Source organism: Podarcis cretensis (genome assembly GCF_951804945.1).
Source record: "Podarcis cretensis genome assembly, chromosome: 10".
Classification (NCBI taxonomy): Eukaryota; Metazoa; Chordata; class Lepidosauria; order Squamata; family Lacertidae; genus Podarcis; species Podarcis cretensis.
This window is the reverse complement of record NC_137179.1, coordinates 45,015,153-45,034,643: the sequence shown is the minus strand read 5'-3', so window position 1 is coordinate 45,034,643 and position 19,491 is coordinate 45,015,153. Positions and strand designations below refer to the sequence as shown.

General features: G+C 40.2%; 1 protein-coding gene across 2 annotated transcripts in view; it reads left to right on the top strand.

The window, feature by feature from the left end:
- The window catches only part of TRHDE (thyrotropin releasing hormone degrading enzyme), a 201,101-nt gene that overhangs the window by 37,319 nt on the left and 144,291 nt on the right, over positions 1 to 19,491 (top strand). For both annotated transcript variants that reach the window (XM_079993791.1, XM_079993790.1), the window contains exon 3: positions 15,660 to 15,786. In XM_079993791.1, the coding sequence (XP_079849917.1) occupies positions 15,660 to 15,786 (127 nt within the window). The remainder of the gene's footprint in view (positions 1 to 15,659; positions 15,787 to 19,491) is intronic.

The window sequence follows — 19,491 nt, the reverse complement described above, 5'->3', positions numbered from 1 at the left end:
CAGCCTGGGTGTGCCTCCTGAGACGCAGTGTTTTCCTAGATTATAAGGAAGTGTTAAGAAAGTGACTAATGAAGCTGTTAGAGGCCCTGCCAAACAGTGAAGAATGTGAAAGTAAGCGGGGGAATAGCTTCAGTCTTTCCCCATCAGTTTAGGAATGGAAAAGTCTGTTAAGGTGGGCATGATATGTTGTTCTTCAAAGGAAAGCAGCATACTGTATTGTGTTGGGAGCTGGAGTGATGTTTTTGGATAGGTGAAGTCCTTTGTATTAGCCACTTGCATAAAAAGTAATGCATGCAACCATAACATTTGAAAATTCTGCAAATAGGAATCTGACTGCTTTTTAAATCGTAGTTTATTGTATTCCTTGCCATCATGAAATCACAAAATATTCTTGATTCTTCTTCCTTGATGAAGTTTTCTGCGGCATAGGTTTTTGAGATTCTGTCTAAATGAATCTATGCTTGACATTTGTCAGCCTTTTCCTCCAGGAAAGGAGCCAGGCTCATCTGCAAACTTGGAATGTATATGCAATGTTAGCTCTGTCTTCACACTTCCATTTGTAGAAGATTTCCACCTTCCCCATTCATTGTAGGCAATGAAGAAACTTACAGCAAAGCTGTTCTGTGGATTGAACCTTAAAAACCTTTGCAGCATCAGCAGCCATTGGCTTGGTTCTCTTCCCCCTTTCACACTTTTTGGAAGGTTATAACAGTGTTGTCCATGTTCCTAGACTAGGACTGCATAACCATTGACTTGCCTCCCATCTCACAGGAAACTGCTTCTAATATATTATTTTTAAAGTACACATTGGTATTCAATGAAGCTTTACTCAGAGCAGATACATTAGACACGTACTAATTTCAGTAGGTCTGTTCTGAATAAAATTTAGTTGAATACCATCCGGGTTATTCTGTGTCCTGTACCCCTGTTACCCACAGAGGTATAATTACAGCAGAAAGATAAGTAGTAAATAAATAAATGGTCATGGTAAGTAAGGTAAAATGCTGAGTGGTCTAGAGAAGGAAACCGAAACAAGAATCCATGCTTTGGGTGGACCTAAGAGCAACAATTGTTTACTGTATTTTTGGTTTTTATGGAAGCCGCCCAGAGTGGCTGGGGAGGCCCAGCCAGATGGGCGGGGTATAAATAATAATAATAAATTATTATTATTATTATTATTATTGTTGTTGTTGTTGTTGTTGTTGTTGTTGTTGTTGTTGTTGTTGTTTAAAAATGTTCAAGAGTTAGTGTAGGCAAGCAAAAGCTACTGGCTGGGATGCACAATTGCATGAAAATTGGGTGACTCATCCTATATGGATGTATTCTCCAAGGTTTTAGCCCAACAGTGAACGTGTCTTTTCTACATTTCTGCTTGTAAGGCAGGGACTCATTTCTCCTGGGCCATGTTTACATGTATAGTTAAGAATACAGCTGAAACAACAAAAGCATTATGTCCACAAGAATGCAGGAAGAAGAATGATCATAGCTAGTCAGAAAGAAGCGATCATAATGCCTTTCTAAAAATCATTATACAACTGCACTTGGAATATATACAGTTCTTCCCCTCAAAAAATATACTGTAGAGTTGGAAAAGGTGCTGATAAGGATAACCAAAATGATCGGGGTGTTCGTGCAATTCCCCATAATAAGGAATGGGCACAAACTTTTAAGGCTTATTTGGTTTAGACAAACGCAAATAAGAGGGACATTTGTTGGCACATGTCTATCTCAAGAGACAATGGAGTGTGCCTCTGGGGGTGAAGTCAAACCATTGGAGAATCATAGTGCCTGCTGTTGCTGCAGAGACCAGTAACTCATAATTGCTGCCTCTCATGTTGTTTTCGCTGCATTAGCCACATCAAAGTGACCGCTCTGGGGCTAAGGAGTAAACCCTACACCAGGGGTCAGCAACCTTTTTCAGCCATGGGCGGGTCCCTCGGCGCTCAGACCATGTGGCGGACCAGACTATATTTTGAAAAAAAATAATTGAACGAATTCCTTTGTCCCACAAATAAACCAGAGATGAATTTTAAATAAAAGGACACATTCTACTCATGTAAAAACACGCTGATTCCCAGACAGTCCACGGGCCAGATTGAGAAGGCAATTGGGCCACATCTAGCCCACCAGCCTTAGGTTGCCTACCCCTGCCCTATGCTAATCTTGCCATCTCAACAGCCCAGGACTTCCATGCACACTGCCAAGGCTCGTGACCCAGGGCGGTCACTTCAGTGCTGCTAATGCAGCAGTTTGACTTCACCCCCAGAGGTGCTCTCCATTGTCTCTTAAGAAGACAGACGGATGCCAGCAGTATTGAAGGAATTGTGCCTCTGAATATCCGTTGCTGGAGAAATCAAGTGCAATCATGTCCTAATTGCGGGCTTCCTGAAGGCATTTGATTGGTCCGTATGGAAAATGGGGGTGCTAGAGTAATTGGGCTTTTGGCCCAATATTATAATCTCATTGATTATAATAGAAAATACATTGCATGAAAATGAATTAAAAGTGAATATAAATCTGTTAAGCATATCATGAAGAACTCCCCCTCCCCATATAAAGAAATATATCTCAGGTATTGAAGGTTTTCCTATGGGAAGTGTAGTTTGAATGATAAAATGTGTAGCAGGTGATTTTCACAGTCATAAACATCTAAGTATTTCCTACATGGTAAGTTGCCTGATTAATAGCCCTCGAGTTAAACAGGAAGCATACAACATTTTTCAATTTTGGCTGAAACCATTCACAATTGCTTATGTGGGTATGTGCTCTGTTGATTACGGTCCATACGTTTTAAAGCCTTGCTCATAATACTTGTCAGTGTATGCATATACTGGAACTTGGATTGTGCAGCTTTCCCCCCTTTTGAGCCGTGGAAAGCTTCTGTTTTGCCAGTTTGGATGTGTGTGTAATCTGCCACTTCTTATCTGCATCTCTGTTGGCTGCTGGTTAGTCAGCTAATCACTTTGATCTCTAGCTGAGGCCTTGATCTTTTTCAGAAGGGAGTCCTGAGATATGAATAGTACTCTAATTGATTCAGTACTTCCATTTCCCCTTCTTATTTATAATCTTTAGAGCTTTAATTTGCCTTTGTAAAGTTTATTTTTAAAATTCTCCTTACACTTTGACATGCAAGCCACTGGGCCGGGGGGCAAGAAATGGGCTGGAATCCTTTCTCTCGGGGTGAAGTGATTTTTCTCCCAGTCATCTGAGATTTCCTTAGCCAAGCAGAAGCTTCTGGGGATGGGCACAAGGCACATTTGCTCCCATCATAAAGTTCTTTATCCAATTGTGTAGTTTTAAAATTTTTTGATCACTTCCAATTGCAGGGTTTAAGGGAACACCCCCCCCACCCCAGTCATGCAATCTGCTTACTTTGTGGTGTTCCCTGCCGCACCTTTGATTGAATGGATTTTTTTGGGTAGTAGCTTATGTGAAAAGTGTGGGTTTCTTTTGTTCTTGTTGTTTCCCTATTTCATGGTTAATGGATTTTGCTTTTTCAGGCCAAATTGTGTGTCTTTTCCCTCAGACTTGCTTCTAGCCTCAAGAAACCAGCCCCCTCTAGGTCCATTAATATTCTTGCTGTTCTCACTGAGGTAACCCTGTTTTGTTTTCACAATCAGAGCGGAGAATTTCTCATGCACATATTTTCCCCAAGGGCTGATTCTCTTATTATTGTGGGCCTGATCGTGCTGTAGTGCTGAGCCTTTTCAGTATTAACATTTGAAGGTGTACTTCGTGCCTTGTGGCAAGTATTCGGTATTTTGCAGTATTAGACCTTTTACCTAAGTAATCACGACCTGCTCCTGGGGCAGTTTTATTGTGTGTATGAGAGAGAGAATGAGAGAGATTAGAGTGGTGTGCATGTGTATAAAGGGAAACTTAAGCAGCATTTTGTTCTGTTTATTTTTGTCATTTAAAACTATTAGTGACCTAAGTGTGTTGTGTTCTGTTTGGCTTTTTTTGGTCCAGTACAACTGTTGTAGTTCGGGGTAAAGATTGAAGCAGTTTTTAAAAATAAAAATAAAATAAAAATAAAACTGTATATGTGACTGATAATGTATGCTTAAGACAATACAAACAAAATCTCACAAATTTTCAACAGAGCTCAGGCAGTATGTCTGTCACTTTTTGCCCTGGTGCCATGTGTTCATCATATATATAAATTACATGTGAACAACATACATGAATTGAAATATGTAACAAATTCAAAAATGTCATAGTCATTGTTAAAATAAAGTAGGCTAAAAGGCAATGGAAGTTCACAGACAACAGAAATAAATTTAGTGAATTAGCTTAATTTTTTTGCCTACACTCACAGCTGCTCTCCAAAATATTTCAGATGGGGTCTCTCCGATCCCTACCTAGATATCCTGGGGTATGACTTGGGACCTTCTCAAGTGTACTTGCAGGAAAACATGGTCTCTGACACAGCAATTGACAGTGTCTAGACTCTGTCTTGGTAGAGCTGGGTGTACTCCCTCTCTTGATAAACTGAAGAATGACATCAACTCTCAGGCATGTGGTAAAGCTCCTGGACAGGATGGAATCTCAACAAAAGTGCTAAAAGCCAGCTTCAATTCCTCCTTCACAACGCACCTCCATGGCCTCCTCTTGTAGTGTTGGGAACAAGGATCCATACCACAAGACACGCATGACTCCAGCATTGTTGCCTTCTACCAGAACAAAGGTAACTGCCATGACTGCAACAACTACTGTGGAATCTCCCTGCTGAGTTCTGTGGGGAAAGCCTTCACCCATGTAGTTCTCAACAGATTACAGTCGCTTGCTGACAGGGTCTATCCTGAGTCACAGTGCAGCTTTAGAGCACAGTGGTCAAGAGTTGAAATGATTTTCTTAGTCCTTCAGCTGCAGGAGAAATGCCAAGAGCAGAGAGACTCCTTGTACATTGCCTTCATAGATCTGATGAAGACCTTTGAACTGGTCAGCCAAAAAGAACTCTTCATACTGTTCAACAAAATAGAATGCCTACCTAAACTTCACAAGATAATCATGTACTTCCACAAGAACATGGTGGCACCATCCAATATGATGGCTCATCCTCGGATGTGTTCCGTATAAAGTGGTGTGAAACAGGGCTGTGTTCTTGCCCCAACTCTCTTTGGCATATTCTTCTCCCTGTTATTCTCCTATGCTTTCAGCTTTCATCCAAGGAGTGATGGGGCATGTCCACATGCCAACACAAAAGTTTGATGGGTCCTTATTGAAGAGAGGTTGTTTGCAGATGACGCAGCCTTGACACCACACTCTGAGGAATCTTTACAGAGACTCATCTACCATTTTGCCCAAGCCTGCAGGGAGTTCAGCCTTACCATCAGCCTGATGAAGTCCAAAATCCTGGGTCAGGATGTCACCAGCACTCCACACATCAGCATTGTAGACTATATGCTTGAGGTGGTAGACAATTTTGTCTACCTGGATTCCACCATAACCAGCAGCCTCTCCATTGACACTGAGCTGGACAAGTGCCTGGAGACAGACAGTCAGGTTGTGTATCCACAGCAGTGACCACAGGAGGAAGGAACACTGGGAGGAGAGCAGAGAGAATAAACGCCATGGTGCACTTCCAACAGCACAACTGAATGCCTTCATCTGCCCTAGCTGCAACAAAACATGTCTCTTCCGCAGCAGTCTCTACAGCCACAACAGGTGCTGTAATTCTCTAATGGTTTGACATCACCCCCAAAGATGCCCTCCTCTGTTGTCTCTTGAGACAGATGGATGCTAACAACCATATTCTTATATGCTCAGCCTATCAATTCCCAGGTTACTCTTGTAAACCAAGCATTGCATCTTAAATGAGGTTGTCAGATCAGTAAGAATTTGTATGTTGGAGTGGTGAGCAATACAATACTGCTCTCTTTAAAAATGAAAAGCTAATTCAAGGTTAGTGTGCAGATGAGTCTCTAACTTGTAAATAAATGTGTGTGTGTGTGTGTGTGTGTGTGTGAGAGAGAGAGAGAGAGAGAGAGAGAGAGAGAGAGAGATATGTTGGGTTGGCAGACTGGTTTATAAAACCATCAATACAGACAACTGAATGTGCCAACAGGAAGGATTAAGAAATGCTGCATTTTCAACATCACATCCATTATTTATCGGAAGAGAAATTGTAGGGACAATTAAATGAATTATGCTTATCTCAAGGAAATTACAAAGAAAATACACAGAAGGCCAGCTTGATGGCAGTCTCGCAAACAATGCACTTAAGGCTACCTTACTTAAAGTTTAAAGCATTTAACTAGCAAGCGAGTTTAGCAGTACCCATCTAGAACTTTTAACCATTCTGTGGCCTGCTATATTGTCATCAAAACAAGTTCACAGCAAGGTCATTGAAGAGAAACATGAGGCTTGAACCTTTTAAATTCAGTCCAGATCCTCTCTGGTACAATCAGTGTAGCTTGATTGATTCTGGGGAGAGCATACAGCATCCCCCCCCTGCACACTTTTATCTAGAAGATTATGCTTTCCTTCATGCTGCTCTCAAGAGCTGGATACGATGCAGCAGAACTAGAGACAAGGCATTCTCAAGGAATCTAAAAACCTCTAATTGGTTTAAATGTACATGGACTCCAAGGTTCTAGAGGGGTTTGAGACCACAGGCTCCTTTCAGCATCATATACCCACAGGAAGGAGTTTCCATGGCCTCTGTGTGTTTGATCCATAGCAATTGACTGTGAATAACATTTGTAGTAAGAGAGGATACTGAAAAAATCCAAACACAAATAGTCAAAGAACCATGCTGGTATGTTCATCTTACGTGTATACCTCAGAAGGCTTTGATCAAAATCACTGTCAATGAAATGTTTCATAGTTCCTTTTTCAGTAACCCGTTTCTTTCAAGGTTTTGTTGTGTGGTTCCCACACCACTACAGCAATGGGATGGCTGTTTCATGTGGGATTCTTGTTGCTTATTGGAAATACCTTTTTTTGTTTTTTGATAGCCAATAATGATGCAGTGCTCCATTCTGTCACCATCTGCTGCTGTTCATGAGAAGACAGCATATAGCTCTGTATGACACCATGGCAGTAGACCAGTTCTAATTTAAAACCAACCAGAGTGTGGGAAGCTGGAACAGGGAAAATAATCCAACAATATAATGCACATTTAAACTGGCAATTGTCAAAGGGCTGCATGTATCTTTCTGCATAAACATTTATTTGGTTGTTGACCACCTGCAAAATGGCAACTTCATACAGTGTAAATATAAACTATTTCATTGAATTTTCATCCCCCTAGACTAGAAAACTATCTTTCATTTCCATTCTTAAAAGCATAATGTAGCATACGCTATAAAAATATACAAAATTCCACATAGACTATAGTAGCCTGCAGGGGGAAAAAACCCAGGATATAACGAGTTGCATAAAATCATAAAAGCATTAGACTCAAACATATCACTAAAGGTTTCTCTCTGAAATAAACTGCCTTTCACTGTCTCTCCTTAAAGATAAAAAAAGAGCTGGATTTCATGAGCTTCTTGAGTAGACAGTTTTAAAGAACTGGGGTAACTAGCAGGAGATTGTGGTGCTTGCCTCACATATCTTCTCCAATGGGAGAAAACTCTTAACTTATTTTGCTGATTTTAGGACACCGGGGGTGAGGGCCATAAAGGTTGTTGACTTTATATTTATTTTGAAAATGTATAAAACGTTTCACAGCTTCAGGCCATTGAAGAGGTGCGCAAGATAAAAAAAAGAGATAAAGTGAACGAAGTATAGTAATCAATTAAATTTTACTCAGAGTATGCCCATTGAAATGAATGAACATGACTAAGCTAGATTCTTTTCAGTGGTTCTACTCTGCGCAAAAGCTGAATTAGTTCCTCCCCTCCTCAAGTTTTAAGAAACAATAAAACCAGAGGGTTTTTTTTCAGTTGAACTCTCCGGGGTTCCCCAGCACCTCTTAGGTGGGTGCCATTGCCATTTTAAAAGAATGGGGGAGGTGTTCATGGTGAGTTCTGGTTCCTCTTTTCTTTTTTTAAAAAATAGAAAAATAGCTTTGAATAAAACCACCTGTAAAACTAAACACACTAAAACCATGTCTCCAAAGTACAATTTCAGTTCCACAAATGATTGGGTCACACCTCAGGGAAAGCCTTCTTAAACAACAGTGCTTTCAGTAGGTGCTTAAACACCATCATGTTAGATGCATATCATAATTTTGGTTAGTAATTTGATTCCAGAAGTCTGGAGCTGCAACACTTAAAGGCCTGGTTTCCAGTACAAGTTAAGCCACCTTCTGGGGCATTTGGTTCTCTGCAATGCCTCTTTTGAGGAGCTCTGTTGCCAGGCAAGGATATATGGGCAAGACACTTGGCAGAGGACAAGTATGTCTTGCTTGGACGACTGCAATGCGCTCTACATGAGGCTACCTTTGAAGGTGACCCAGAAACTGCAACTAATCCAGAATGTGGCAGCTAGATTGGTGATTGGGAGTGGCCACCGAGACCACATAACACTGGTCCTGAAAGACCTATATTGGCTCACAGTATGTTTCTGGGCACAATTCAAAGTGTTGGTGCTGACTTTTAAAGCCCTAAACGGCCTCGGTCCAGTATACCTGAAGGAGCATCTCCACCCTCATTGTTCAACCTGGACACTGAGGTCCAGCGCTGAGGGCCTTCTGATGGTTCCTTCACTGCGAGAAGTGAAGTTACAGGGAACCAGGCAGAGGGCCTTCTCGGTAGTGGCACCCACCCTGTGGAACACCTTTCCATCAGATGTCAAAGAAATAAACAACTATCTGACTTTTAGAAGACATCTGAAGGCAGCCCTGTTTAGGGAAGCTTTTAATAATTGATGAATTATTGTATTTTAATATTTTGCTGGAAGCCGCCCAGAGTGGCTGGGGAAACCCAGCCAGATGGGCGGGGTATAAATTAGTAGTATTAGTATTAGTATTAGTATTAGTATTAGTATTAGTATTAGTATTATTTTGAAGTTGAACTTACTTTAACAGCCAAAATGAAAAGAAAAGCCACAAAACACTGTACCTTTAAAACAGTTTGAAACTGAATGATAAGTTATCAGTGTTATTACATATTCAGAATCACAGCCTCTTTTTAAACAGACTAGCATCTCCTCCCTACCCTGCCCACATTGTGATCCCTGCTGCCTAGTGATACAATTTGTGAAACCATTGTATGCATCCTATGATTATACGTTCATTTGTTCTTTTCAAAAAATGAAGTTTGAAGTAAGTTAGAGAAGCACATTACTGAACTTTAAATGATAATGTGTCCTTTTGTGATGAATGATTTTCTCTGCTTTCCTCATATTTAGTAGTTAAACTAAATGTTGATGGAAATTGCAAAAACGGAAGATTATGACAAAAATATATACATGTAATTCACAATAATTCCAATTTAAAAACTAATTAAAACTTGTTAATGAGGAATGAGGGACTTTATTATCTGTACTCGTTCTGCAAAATCCACTCGTTAGTGCAGCATTGACAAGATTTATTTGAGAGCAACCATATTGCTTTATCATATCTATATAATCTTCATTTGAAAGGTTTTACCAGTTTGCTCACCCATTTTTTTCTTTGATGTTGCAATACAAGGGGCATATCCAGGAAGAATGGATTTCCCCTTGATAAGGCTTTGTTTTGTTATCTTTCAGATGGCTGTTTTCATCTTTGAAAATCTTAATCTTTCAATACCATCCCTCTGGGTATGACCACTTTGCAAGGTTCTCTTGAATATATAGTTTAAAAATGGGAAAATATGAGAATTCCTGAAATGGATGTCCATTTGTATGGTTGTTTCTTTTAACTTTGTTTTTATCTGACTTCAGAAGGATTCAACCAAAGTAACCATGGCCATTTTTCTGAAAACATTGCAAGTGTCTCTTAGCAAACAGCTGATTTATCATTGACAGTTTGTATCCCTATAATATACTAAATACATTTTTGTTACAAAGCATCATAGAATTGTAGATTTAGAAGGCACCTCAAGGATCATCTAACCCCCTGCAATGTAATTCAGGAATTACAGCCCAAGGATCCCTGACAGACGGTCATCAAATCTCTGCTTAAATACCTGCAGTGAAAGAGAGTCTATTGCCTTCCAAGCTAGTTCATTCCACTGTGAAACAGTTAGTACGGCCAGAAAGTTCTTCCTCATGTTTAGTCAGAATCTCCTTTCTTGTAATTTGAATCCACTGGTTTGGGTCCCATACTCTGGAGCACCAGATAACTAGCTTGCTCCATCTTCAAATATTTGAAGATGGCTATTGTATCAGCAACCAGTCTCTTCTCCAGACTAAACATACCCAACTTCATCATTATAACCTTGGCCACCCTCCTCTACACATTTTTCAGCTTTTCAATATTTTTCTTAAACTGTGGTGCCCAGAACTGGAGACATAGTTTCTCCACATGTTGTATGACCAGGATAGAATAGAGTGGCACTCTTACTTCAATTGATGTAAATGCCATACTTCTGTTTATGCAGCCTAGAATTTCATTGCTGCCACATCACACTGTTGACTCTTGATAAGCTTGTGGTCTGCTAAGACCCCTAGATTCTTTTCACATATATGCACTACTGGCAATCCAGGTGTCCCCCTTCTTAGACTTGCTTATGCAAGTCCCAAACTAGGGAGCCTGGTAATCAGAAGGTAACATTTTGATGGTATTGATATGGTCACACTGCCATGTCTTCTCTTTTGACCCAGACACTTCTCGTGCACAAATTCCCATGCAATGAATGGTGTTTGTACAAGTCTACATATTTTCTTTTTCATTTCAGTTGTCCTTACTCAGTAGAAAGTTTTGGTAAATGGTGCTCAACATGAGTTACTTTTTGATAATGTGTGAGTAACAGCTGACATCCACAAGGCACCTTTGTTAGTGGGACTGTCTGGATTATTCTGATTCCAGCAATTTAGCTCACTCATCTTGTTCTGATGTCTGCTTGCTTCAGTGACAGCTTGCATGCATTATTCTGTATTATGGCAAGTTTGTTTATACTGTTTAAAGCGGAACATATACTGTGTGAAGATTGTTTTTCTTGACTTAGATCCAACTGTGCAAAAAACATTCAAAACTATCATGGGTCTAATCTTGCAGAAATGAAACTAATATAGTATTAAGCCCTTAGTTTAAATATCAAACAGCCTTCAGGGATATAATAAATAATTGCATATTTTTGTCAGTCAAATCTGTTTCACCACGAAATAGAGTAAACATTGTTTTTCTTGAATTCTAAAATATCTGCTGACAAGTTCATGGTATTGATCTTCTCTATTTCTTTTTGAGTTATCCTGTGGTTTATTATTGAGCATTGCCTTTGTCTGGGTTTTCTGGCTACCTATCTTGCAATGTTTAATTCAACTAAATTGCAGGGTGTTTGTCGTTTATCCACTCCTGTTCACGCTCCCCCTATTTATTCACAGTTACTTTGCTCTACATTTACACAAGCAGTTTTTTGAGGATAACTGGGCTGCCCTGTTGGTGTTTGTTTTCCATCCTTTTCACATATGAAGATTTAATGTGATAAAGTCATCACAATATGACTTTTACCTCGCATGTTTCACATGGTGAATATTTCTTGTCAATGTTCTCCCTGTAGTGACACCTAGTATTTGCCATATTTAGCAACGTGTTAGTTCTCAGGCTTTTACTCATACATGATAAATACTAGCTGTCATCTTGTAAGACCACATTCACAAGAAATATTCTCTTCATGAACAGAACATTTAAAATTCTCTTGTGATGACTTTGCTACATAAAAAGCAATGCATGAATCAGCCGTTGGATTTCCTCTGTCTCTTAAAAACAGCCTGTGAGTGTTGACAAGTTGCAAAAACTTTTAAAAAGACTACAATAGTATATTTCTTTCAAATTTGTGGGATTTGTGGAATGGGCAAGTAAGAGGGGAAAATATTATTGAACAGATAGGTCACTGGGAAACTGCAGCACTGAAACTGTGAAATGGACAAAGAAGATACAAGGATACAGATAGATTGACCAGAACAGAACAAAGTCAGTGGCAATTGTCTAGGGACAAGTTTCTCCATGCAGTGGGGTGGATCTAGAGTTAAGCTCAGCAGAGCTTTGCTTCTACTGGAAGAAGGGGTGTGATCTTCATGGATTCCTTTGCCTCCTGAAAAGTTGCTTCAATGGTTGGGAGGGACTCCATAGCAGCATGAGCTCTCTCTCTCTCTCTCTCTCTCTCTCTCTCTGTGTGTGTGTAGGGGAAATGCTAAGTTGATAAGGAACATCTTCACATTTCCTTAAGCAGGTAGTCTCTGCTGGATCTCTGTTCCTTGTCTGTACATAAGGAGCCTTCCCATTTGCAGAGTAGCTAATCTGGACCTACTGCTTAGGGATTATAGTGATTTTCAGTCAAGCATGTTGGTGTCACAAGTGAAATATGTGTTAAACTCATGCACTGAACTGTATTCACCACAGCACTTACGGAAAAGTTTCTTTATCCCCAAAGACACCCTCTTCTTCCATTGTCTTTCGACATGGGGGGTTAATGTTTTCTAAGGAAAGTGGACACGATCATGGAATTCATGTATATACTGCATTGCTTCAAGTGTTAAAAAGTAGAAAAAGGGCTCGCCAGAGAGTAAAACTCAATTGTATTACATGAATCATTAGCTTAATTGTGTTTTCTATTTCACATTTCCTCAGAAAAAGGCAATAATTAGGTACTCTACTAAGATCCTGCACAAATGTGAAGATGAACCATGACCTGTGTTTTTGTTGGAAAGTACAATTTCATAACTCCCAAGAAAAGCTTTGGGGAAATTATTCTGTCTCCCCATTTCCCATTGTGTCATTTCCACTTACCAAAAGCAATGTGGATTATGATCCTGTCATGACACTTGTCTGCATGTGAATGGATGCAAGTCAGATATTAGTCATGGTGTGGAACAGGGGGAAACAATGTGCTGCCCACCAGATGGTGTTGGACTGCAGTTTACATAATTCCTGACCATTAAGCCATGCTGACTAGGGTTGATGGGGGTGGGCATCCAACATCTGGGAGGTTTCCACACTGAGCACATCTGGTCTGTACAGTAAGGAGTGGGGAAACACTGACCAGCACATTTCCCCCATTGCTTGTGTGAGATGTAGCTTTTGAGACGTGGTTTTTATCAAAGATTCTAAAATCTTGCTGAGAAGACCTCTTTCTGTCTTCTAGAACTTATTACTTTACAAGAATGGATGCCACGCCAACTTTCTTTATAGCAGTCTAAACATAGTCTTTGAATAGCAAAAACATAATATGTGAGAGAGCCATCAAGATCCCAAGCATCCGTGTTACTTCTGTAGCTGTGATGCTGATTGTGGTGTTTTAATATTTTGGCACCGAGGCCAGCTGAACTGAATGGAACTGGAGGCAGCCATATTAAATATCATTCCATTGTCTCCCAATGGATGCTGTTGACTTCTTGAAGTCAGAAGAGAACATGCAAGACAGTAGCAAGCACAGGGGGTAGTGTGGCAAGACCGCTATTCACCAACAGTTTTTCTCTAGTTTTTTCACACAGTTCTGCACATAACTAACCTCTGCTTTAGGGAAGATCTAACTATAACAATGTATTGTGTTGTAAACCATGGGTGCCACAAGTCACAGCAGGAGAGTCTGTGGGCCTTCCTTTGATTTTTACTCAGGCATGCACATTGTATGGGTTTGCCTCTATAGACTGTAGGCCTATACCCACTTACATGGGTGTAAGCCATTTAAACTCTAGGGGCCTTTGTAGAGAACTGTGCTTTGAAGAAGAAAGGGCTGCATGCATATGTACTATAGCAGGGATGTCCAACAGGTCAATCACGATCTACTGGTCAATCCCCAGGAGGTTTTGGTAGATCGTGGTCAATCGCTGGCTCCTCCATCAGCCCAAGCCCCCTCACCCCGCCCTCTAGATCGCTAGAATGGAAGAAGGAGCTCTTACTGCTAGGCTGACTGTTTCATTAGTGATCTCTTGGTGAGATACTTTTTTCTTTTATTCCTTTCCTCTTCTCTCCCCCCACCCCCATGGGATTCAGGTCAAAGCTCAACAACTTTTACCTGAACTCCTGAAAAAACAGCTTTCCTTCCTAAAAAAGCTCAACAACTTTGACCTGACCCCCCCCCCAAAGGGTAGATCACTACCAGTTTTTAATTGTGTGAGTAGATTGCAGTCTCTTGGAAGTTGGCCATCCCTGTACTATAGCAAACACTCAAGTGGTGCAACTTCATAATTTTGAATTTGCTTTGTGGTGCACTCTTTTTAAGACTGATCCCTGTTGGTGTAGATTTTTAGGGAGCAGAGTGTGCAACAGACCAGAATGGTCTATTGTTGCATTTGGCAGTCAACCACATTAATGGTTTGCATATTGGCCTTGTTTACACAATAACCATGGTTTAAAGGTAAGCATGTAGCATGCTGGGAGCAAAATCACCATTGCCACTATTAAGAGCTAATCCATGGTTTGGCTCAGTGTTAAATCTGATCATGGGCTTAAGGTTTGACTCCCTCAAACAAACCATGAGTACTAAACCAAGAACAAACCTTGGTTATGGCTCATGGTTTGTTTGGAGAGAGAGAGAGAAACTGAGAAACCATGAACCTGGGTTCAGACACAACTCCAAGCCAAACCATAGCTTAGATCCCAGTAGCACTGCATAAGTGGGGAAGGCACAAAGTGGACATAGCTTTGACCCTGAGTACCAGCATTCCACATGTTCTTCTTTAAACCATGGTAATGCTTAACTGAGGCTTCAAGTGACATGGGAACTGAGCTGCTGATTGTCATATAGCCCTGCTTTGGGGTGAATAGCAGCAGTGTTTGAGGTGCATTAGCTTATAGGCTGACAAATTCTATATGCTCTGTGAGGCACTTTGAAAAACTTTGGCTGACAGGAACAGCCTACAGAAGCAATGAAGGCTGCAACCCACACCCTCTAGATGAAGAAATGGCTGTTTCATTTTGGTGATTCATACAGGAAGACAGCTGAAATGTTTTATGCTGAACGCAGCTTCAGCATCTACATTGTGTAAGAAGTATGAACAGCTTTAATATACTTACTGCATTTTGAAAATAGAAATACTGGCCTGGAGCAGTCATGGATGGGCTTCAGGAATACTAATTGTTTGTGTACATGAATAAGCTTATAAATGGTTATTTCTGAGGGCTTATTTTGCTCATCAGTGCCAGTATAAGAAAGGGTGGATGAATTATTATATTACCTACACAGCCTGCTAATGTGTTCAGGGTTTGATGGAAAATGCCTTTAACTTGCCATGAACTCCTTTCCTACTGAGCCACCTCTACATTTCAAGTAGGCAAAGAGCCATTACACTAATCCACTGTGCCATCATATCTCTGGAAAACACATGTAAGCAATTGCATTGAATATTCATATTTGATGCAAGATGTATTAAAATCTGTGTATTTGGCACCATATACAGCTACAGTTTTGGATTGGTGGCACTTTCAGCTTTGTTATTTTTAATTGTGCAAGTTTGTTATTTCAGTAAAGCCATCTATGCTGCTCATATTGGGATTTGGAGGGAGGGGAGGGCAGAGGGAGACAGAGAGACCTAACAGATTTGGACCTTTTCACTTTGTAATCCATGTAAAATGGCAGAAAACATAATGACCAGTCATTTCATTTGTTTTGTTTTCCAATCAGATCCGATTGTATGCAAGACCTGATGCCATCAGAAGAGGATCTGGGGATTATGCTCTAAACATTACTCGGAGACTAGTTGAGTTTTATGAAGACTACTTCAAAGTGCCCTATTCCCTGCCAAAATTAGGTAAGCTTGTCAAGAGGAACTGAAAGATCAGAGTATGGAAGGCTAAAAATAATGGTTTAGATCCTAATATAAGTTAACTTAAGGAAATAAATTTTCCCCATTCCCCACCATAGTCACACCTCTGGCGGGTCAAGAGTCAGGTCTGAACAATGTGGGATGCGATATTCAAGGTTAATTGCCTAAAATTGGGTGGATCTTGGCCTGATTTTGTAGGGTTCTCCCCTTTACACTCTCCCATATTTCTTAAGAGGGTACCTGATCCTCCAGAGAGTTTTTCTGGGGGCAGAGTTGGATGTAGGAGGGAAGACAGGAAACTGTGCTTTTGTGAACTTCCTTGAGTTTACTTATCTTACTATCCAAGCCAGTGAGTACTACATTCATATTCTAAAAAGTTGAATGAGCTGGGTGGTCTATCTGTAGTCTTGTCTTAAACAACAATCAAATGGTATGGACCAATCAGGAACATTACACTTAGTTGTTCAGAGAAAGAAAGCATTTATAAATGTTTGTTCACATGCTCACAACAATGGGTCTCCCTTCCATTTGAGCTATGTTTCGTTGGCATCTCTTCTATATAACTTTCCACTCCTTAATCATGATAAATACTTTCCTGTAACTCTGCTTATTGAAGTGAATGACTCTAACCTTACTTTGCATATACCTAAAAGTATATGCGCTCTTCCTTTGTTCTGTTAGTACTCTACTCTCGTACGCTGGAATATTTCAAACTGTGTTATTATATGTACCCTCTTTAGAAACACATGGGACCAAGATCCAGAAAACACATTACTCAGCAGCTCTCTTTTTGATCGCAAGTGTTTTCTGATTTCCAACCACAGGTGTTCCTCCCTGGAATTCAGGTGCTTCTTCATTAAAGCACTAGCCTGCTGAGTAGCATCATTCTTAGCCTTGCAACTAATGGTGTGGCAGGAGATACGTTAATTTATACTGTTCCAAGTGGGCACTTTATGCATTTTTAATAAGTCTGAAATTGTATTTCTTTCCCCCCTCTCTTAATTGTTTTGTTGCACGTAGTACTATGTTAAAGTCAAAGTAGCTAACATGAGATTGGACTAACTCCAGCTTATTGCTTTGCCTTTTCATCCCTGTCTGCAATTTGTCTTGCATAAGTGTTTGTCATGAAAATATGATGCAAGTCGTTGACTTATGGGGTGGCGGAGTCTTTGCAAAATAAGCTTTTGATCTCGAGAAGGTAAAAGGAAAACACAGTATCTTTCTTAATGGGCAGAAAGGAAAGAATTGTTCACTTAAGTAGTCTGAACATGGTAGTAGATAAAGAGTGGGTAATCTTGAAAATGTAATTTTCTATATATTTTTCAGTAAAGTGTGGTCTCTCATTTCAATGTATTTTCTAGACATGATGGATAGTACACAAGCTAACTTACAGACCACATTATATTTAATAGATGGTGCTGTTGGTAGCTGGTGGAAGTGTTATTTTCTCCCATTCTGGTTGCAGTTTTATTCTTTCTAATGGATCAGCTTGGCAGTTAGCTCTGGCCCTTATTTTCTTTATGTTGAGGTGGCATCTGTAGCTGAAAACACCTTTTACTGTTTCTTATATGAGTCTGGTGCACCAGCTCCTAGTTCTCTCTAGTCACAGTTCTTTGTGCCCAGATAACATCTAGGTTAGAGTACTGCTGCCTTTGCCAATCTGGTATTGTCCAGATGTTTGGACTGCAACTTCAATCAAACCCTATCAAGACAGCTGTGCCAGATGGGGCCGATGAGAGTAGTAATCCAAAACACCTAGAGGGCACCATACCTTGGAAACTACATCTGGTTCAGGAAACCTGGAGCTAGATGATTAACTAAGGCTGGTCAATCAGAAGACACATCCTTAGTTTAAAAATAAAAATCATTGGATTCCTTTTTGTTTCTAGGTACAATTCAAAGTTCTGGATTTAACTTTTGAACCCCTATATGACCCTTAGAGCTGGGTATCTGAAGACCTTCTCCAGGATTGTGCAGAGCAGGCATGACCAAGCTTGGCCCTCCAGATGTTTTGGGACTACAGTTCCCATCATCCCTGACCACTGGTCCTGTTAGCTAGGGTTGATGGGAGTTGTAGTCCTAGAACATATGGAGGACCAAGTTTGGCCATGTAGAGGGATGGGAATTCAACAAATCTGAAGATAGCAATAATGATTGTTTGTGGGAGTAGCTTGACAGACTGACATCTTTCAGTGATAGTTATGCGCAGTCAACACTTCTTGCTGTAATACTCCTGTTTTGCTGAATAAATTACATGAGAAGTAGCAATGGGGTTTGTACCCACACTGTCGAAGTTTATTTCCACATTTATTTCAGTAAAGTACTTTACTTTTGTACTGCTGGCACAGTAATTACAGTGAAGATAAAACTACTGCTGTTTCTGTCTGGTTTGTGCCTGGGCGAAGAAAAACAGAGGCCTTCCCATTTTTCCACATAGAAAATGCTGCCTTTGAAATGGATATTTAACCACTCCTGATTCTAAACCATCCACACTGTTTCTTTGCAAGACTCCCTGTAAAGCATTCCTGGCAATAAGTTCCTCTGGCAATAAGTTGATAATAAGCCACTGTTTATTAAGAAATAAGTGGAGAAAGAAGTACTGTTAATTAAGCCCAAATATATCAATAGTTATATAACAGAGATGGGGAACCTGTGCTCCTGCAGATGCTGTTCGACTCCCAACTCCTATTAGCCCCAGCCAGCATGGTCCAATGGTCAGGAATTATAGCTGTCATACAGCAATATCTGGAGGTGAACAGGTTCCCTACCTCTGGTAAAGCAGTACACTAATAGTAATGTACAGATTTTGTACTCATGTGGGGAAAAACCCCACTACTGCTATTTCTTCTTCTTCTTCTTCTTCTTCTTCTTCTTCTTCTTCTTCTTCTTCTTCTTCTTCTTCCACCTCTGCCTCTTCCAATACTATACTTCCAGAACCCCTTGAAAGTTGGTATGTCCTAGTGACCAGAGTACTTTAGTCCTGTTAACTTGCTATGAATAACTACCATCAGTATTTATTTGTGTTTGGTATATTTGTTCTGGTTATTTCAGGTTGTTGCAGAGCATCTTGGGATATTTCTACCTGTCATTGTGCACTTACTTTAAATTCTCTCACCTTGCAAACACTGCACTTGTCAACAGATCCTTTGCGTGTTCTTGGTCTTTTTTGTAGTCCTTGGAGGAATGCAGCTGTAACTTAAAAGTTTGCATATTTTGTTTGTTTGCTTCCATAAACTGGACATGTTTAAAGTAGCTGCACATGAGATTTATGTGGCAGTTCACACACCTGCTGTCAGTCATTGTAAGTGTGTAAATTGTGTTCTCCACTTGTCCAATGTATCTGTTAACCAAAACTGTATATGAGAATTCACTAAAATTAATAGCAGACAAATATAACTCTGGAATTCTCCAGTGTGAGGTGTGCCTTGCATTTTTTTTTAAAAAACACCATTGTGGTTCTCGATGCAGGGTTAAGATAAACAATCTAAAATGGCAACTAGTTATTTCTGTAAATATTTATGTGGAAGAAATTGCCATGATCTTTAGCGAGATAGTGTTTGTTTGTAATGATAAGCCAGACTTTCTGGCTTATCGTGATTTATTGTGAAAGAGCAGCATGCTTCTGGATGCTGCTAGGTCACTCCTGCTTCAGTCTTCCCCTAGTGCGAATGGGATAAACAATCAGCACAC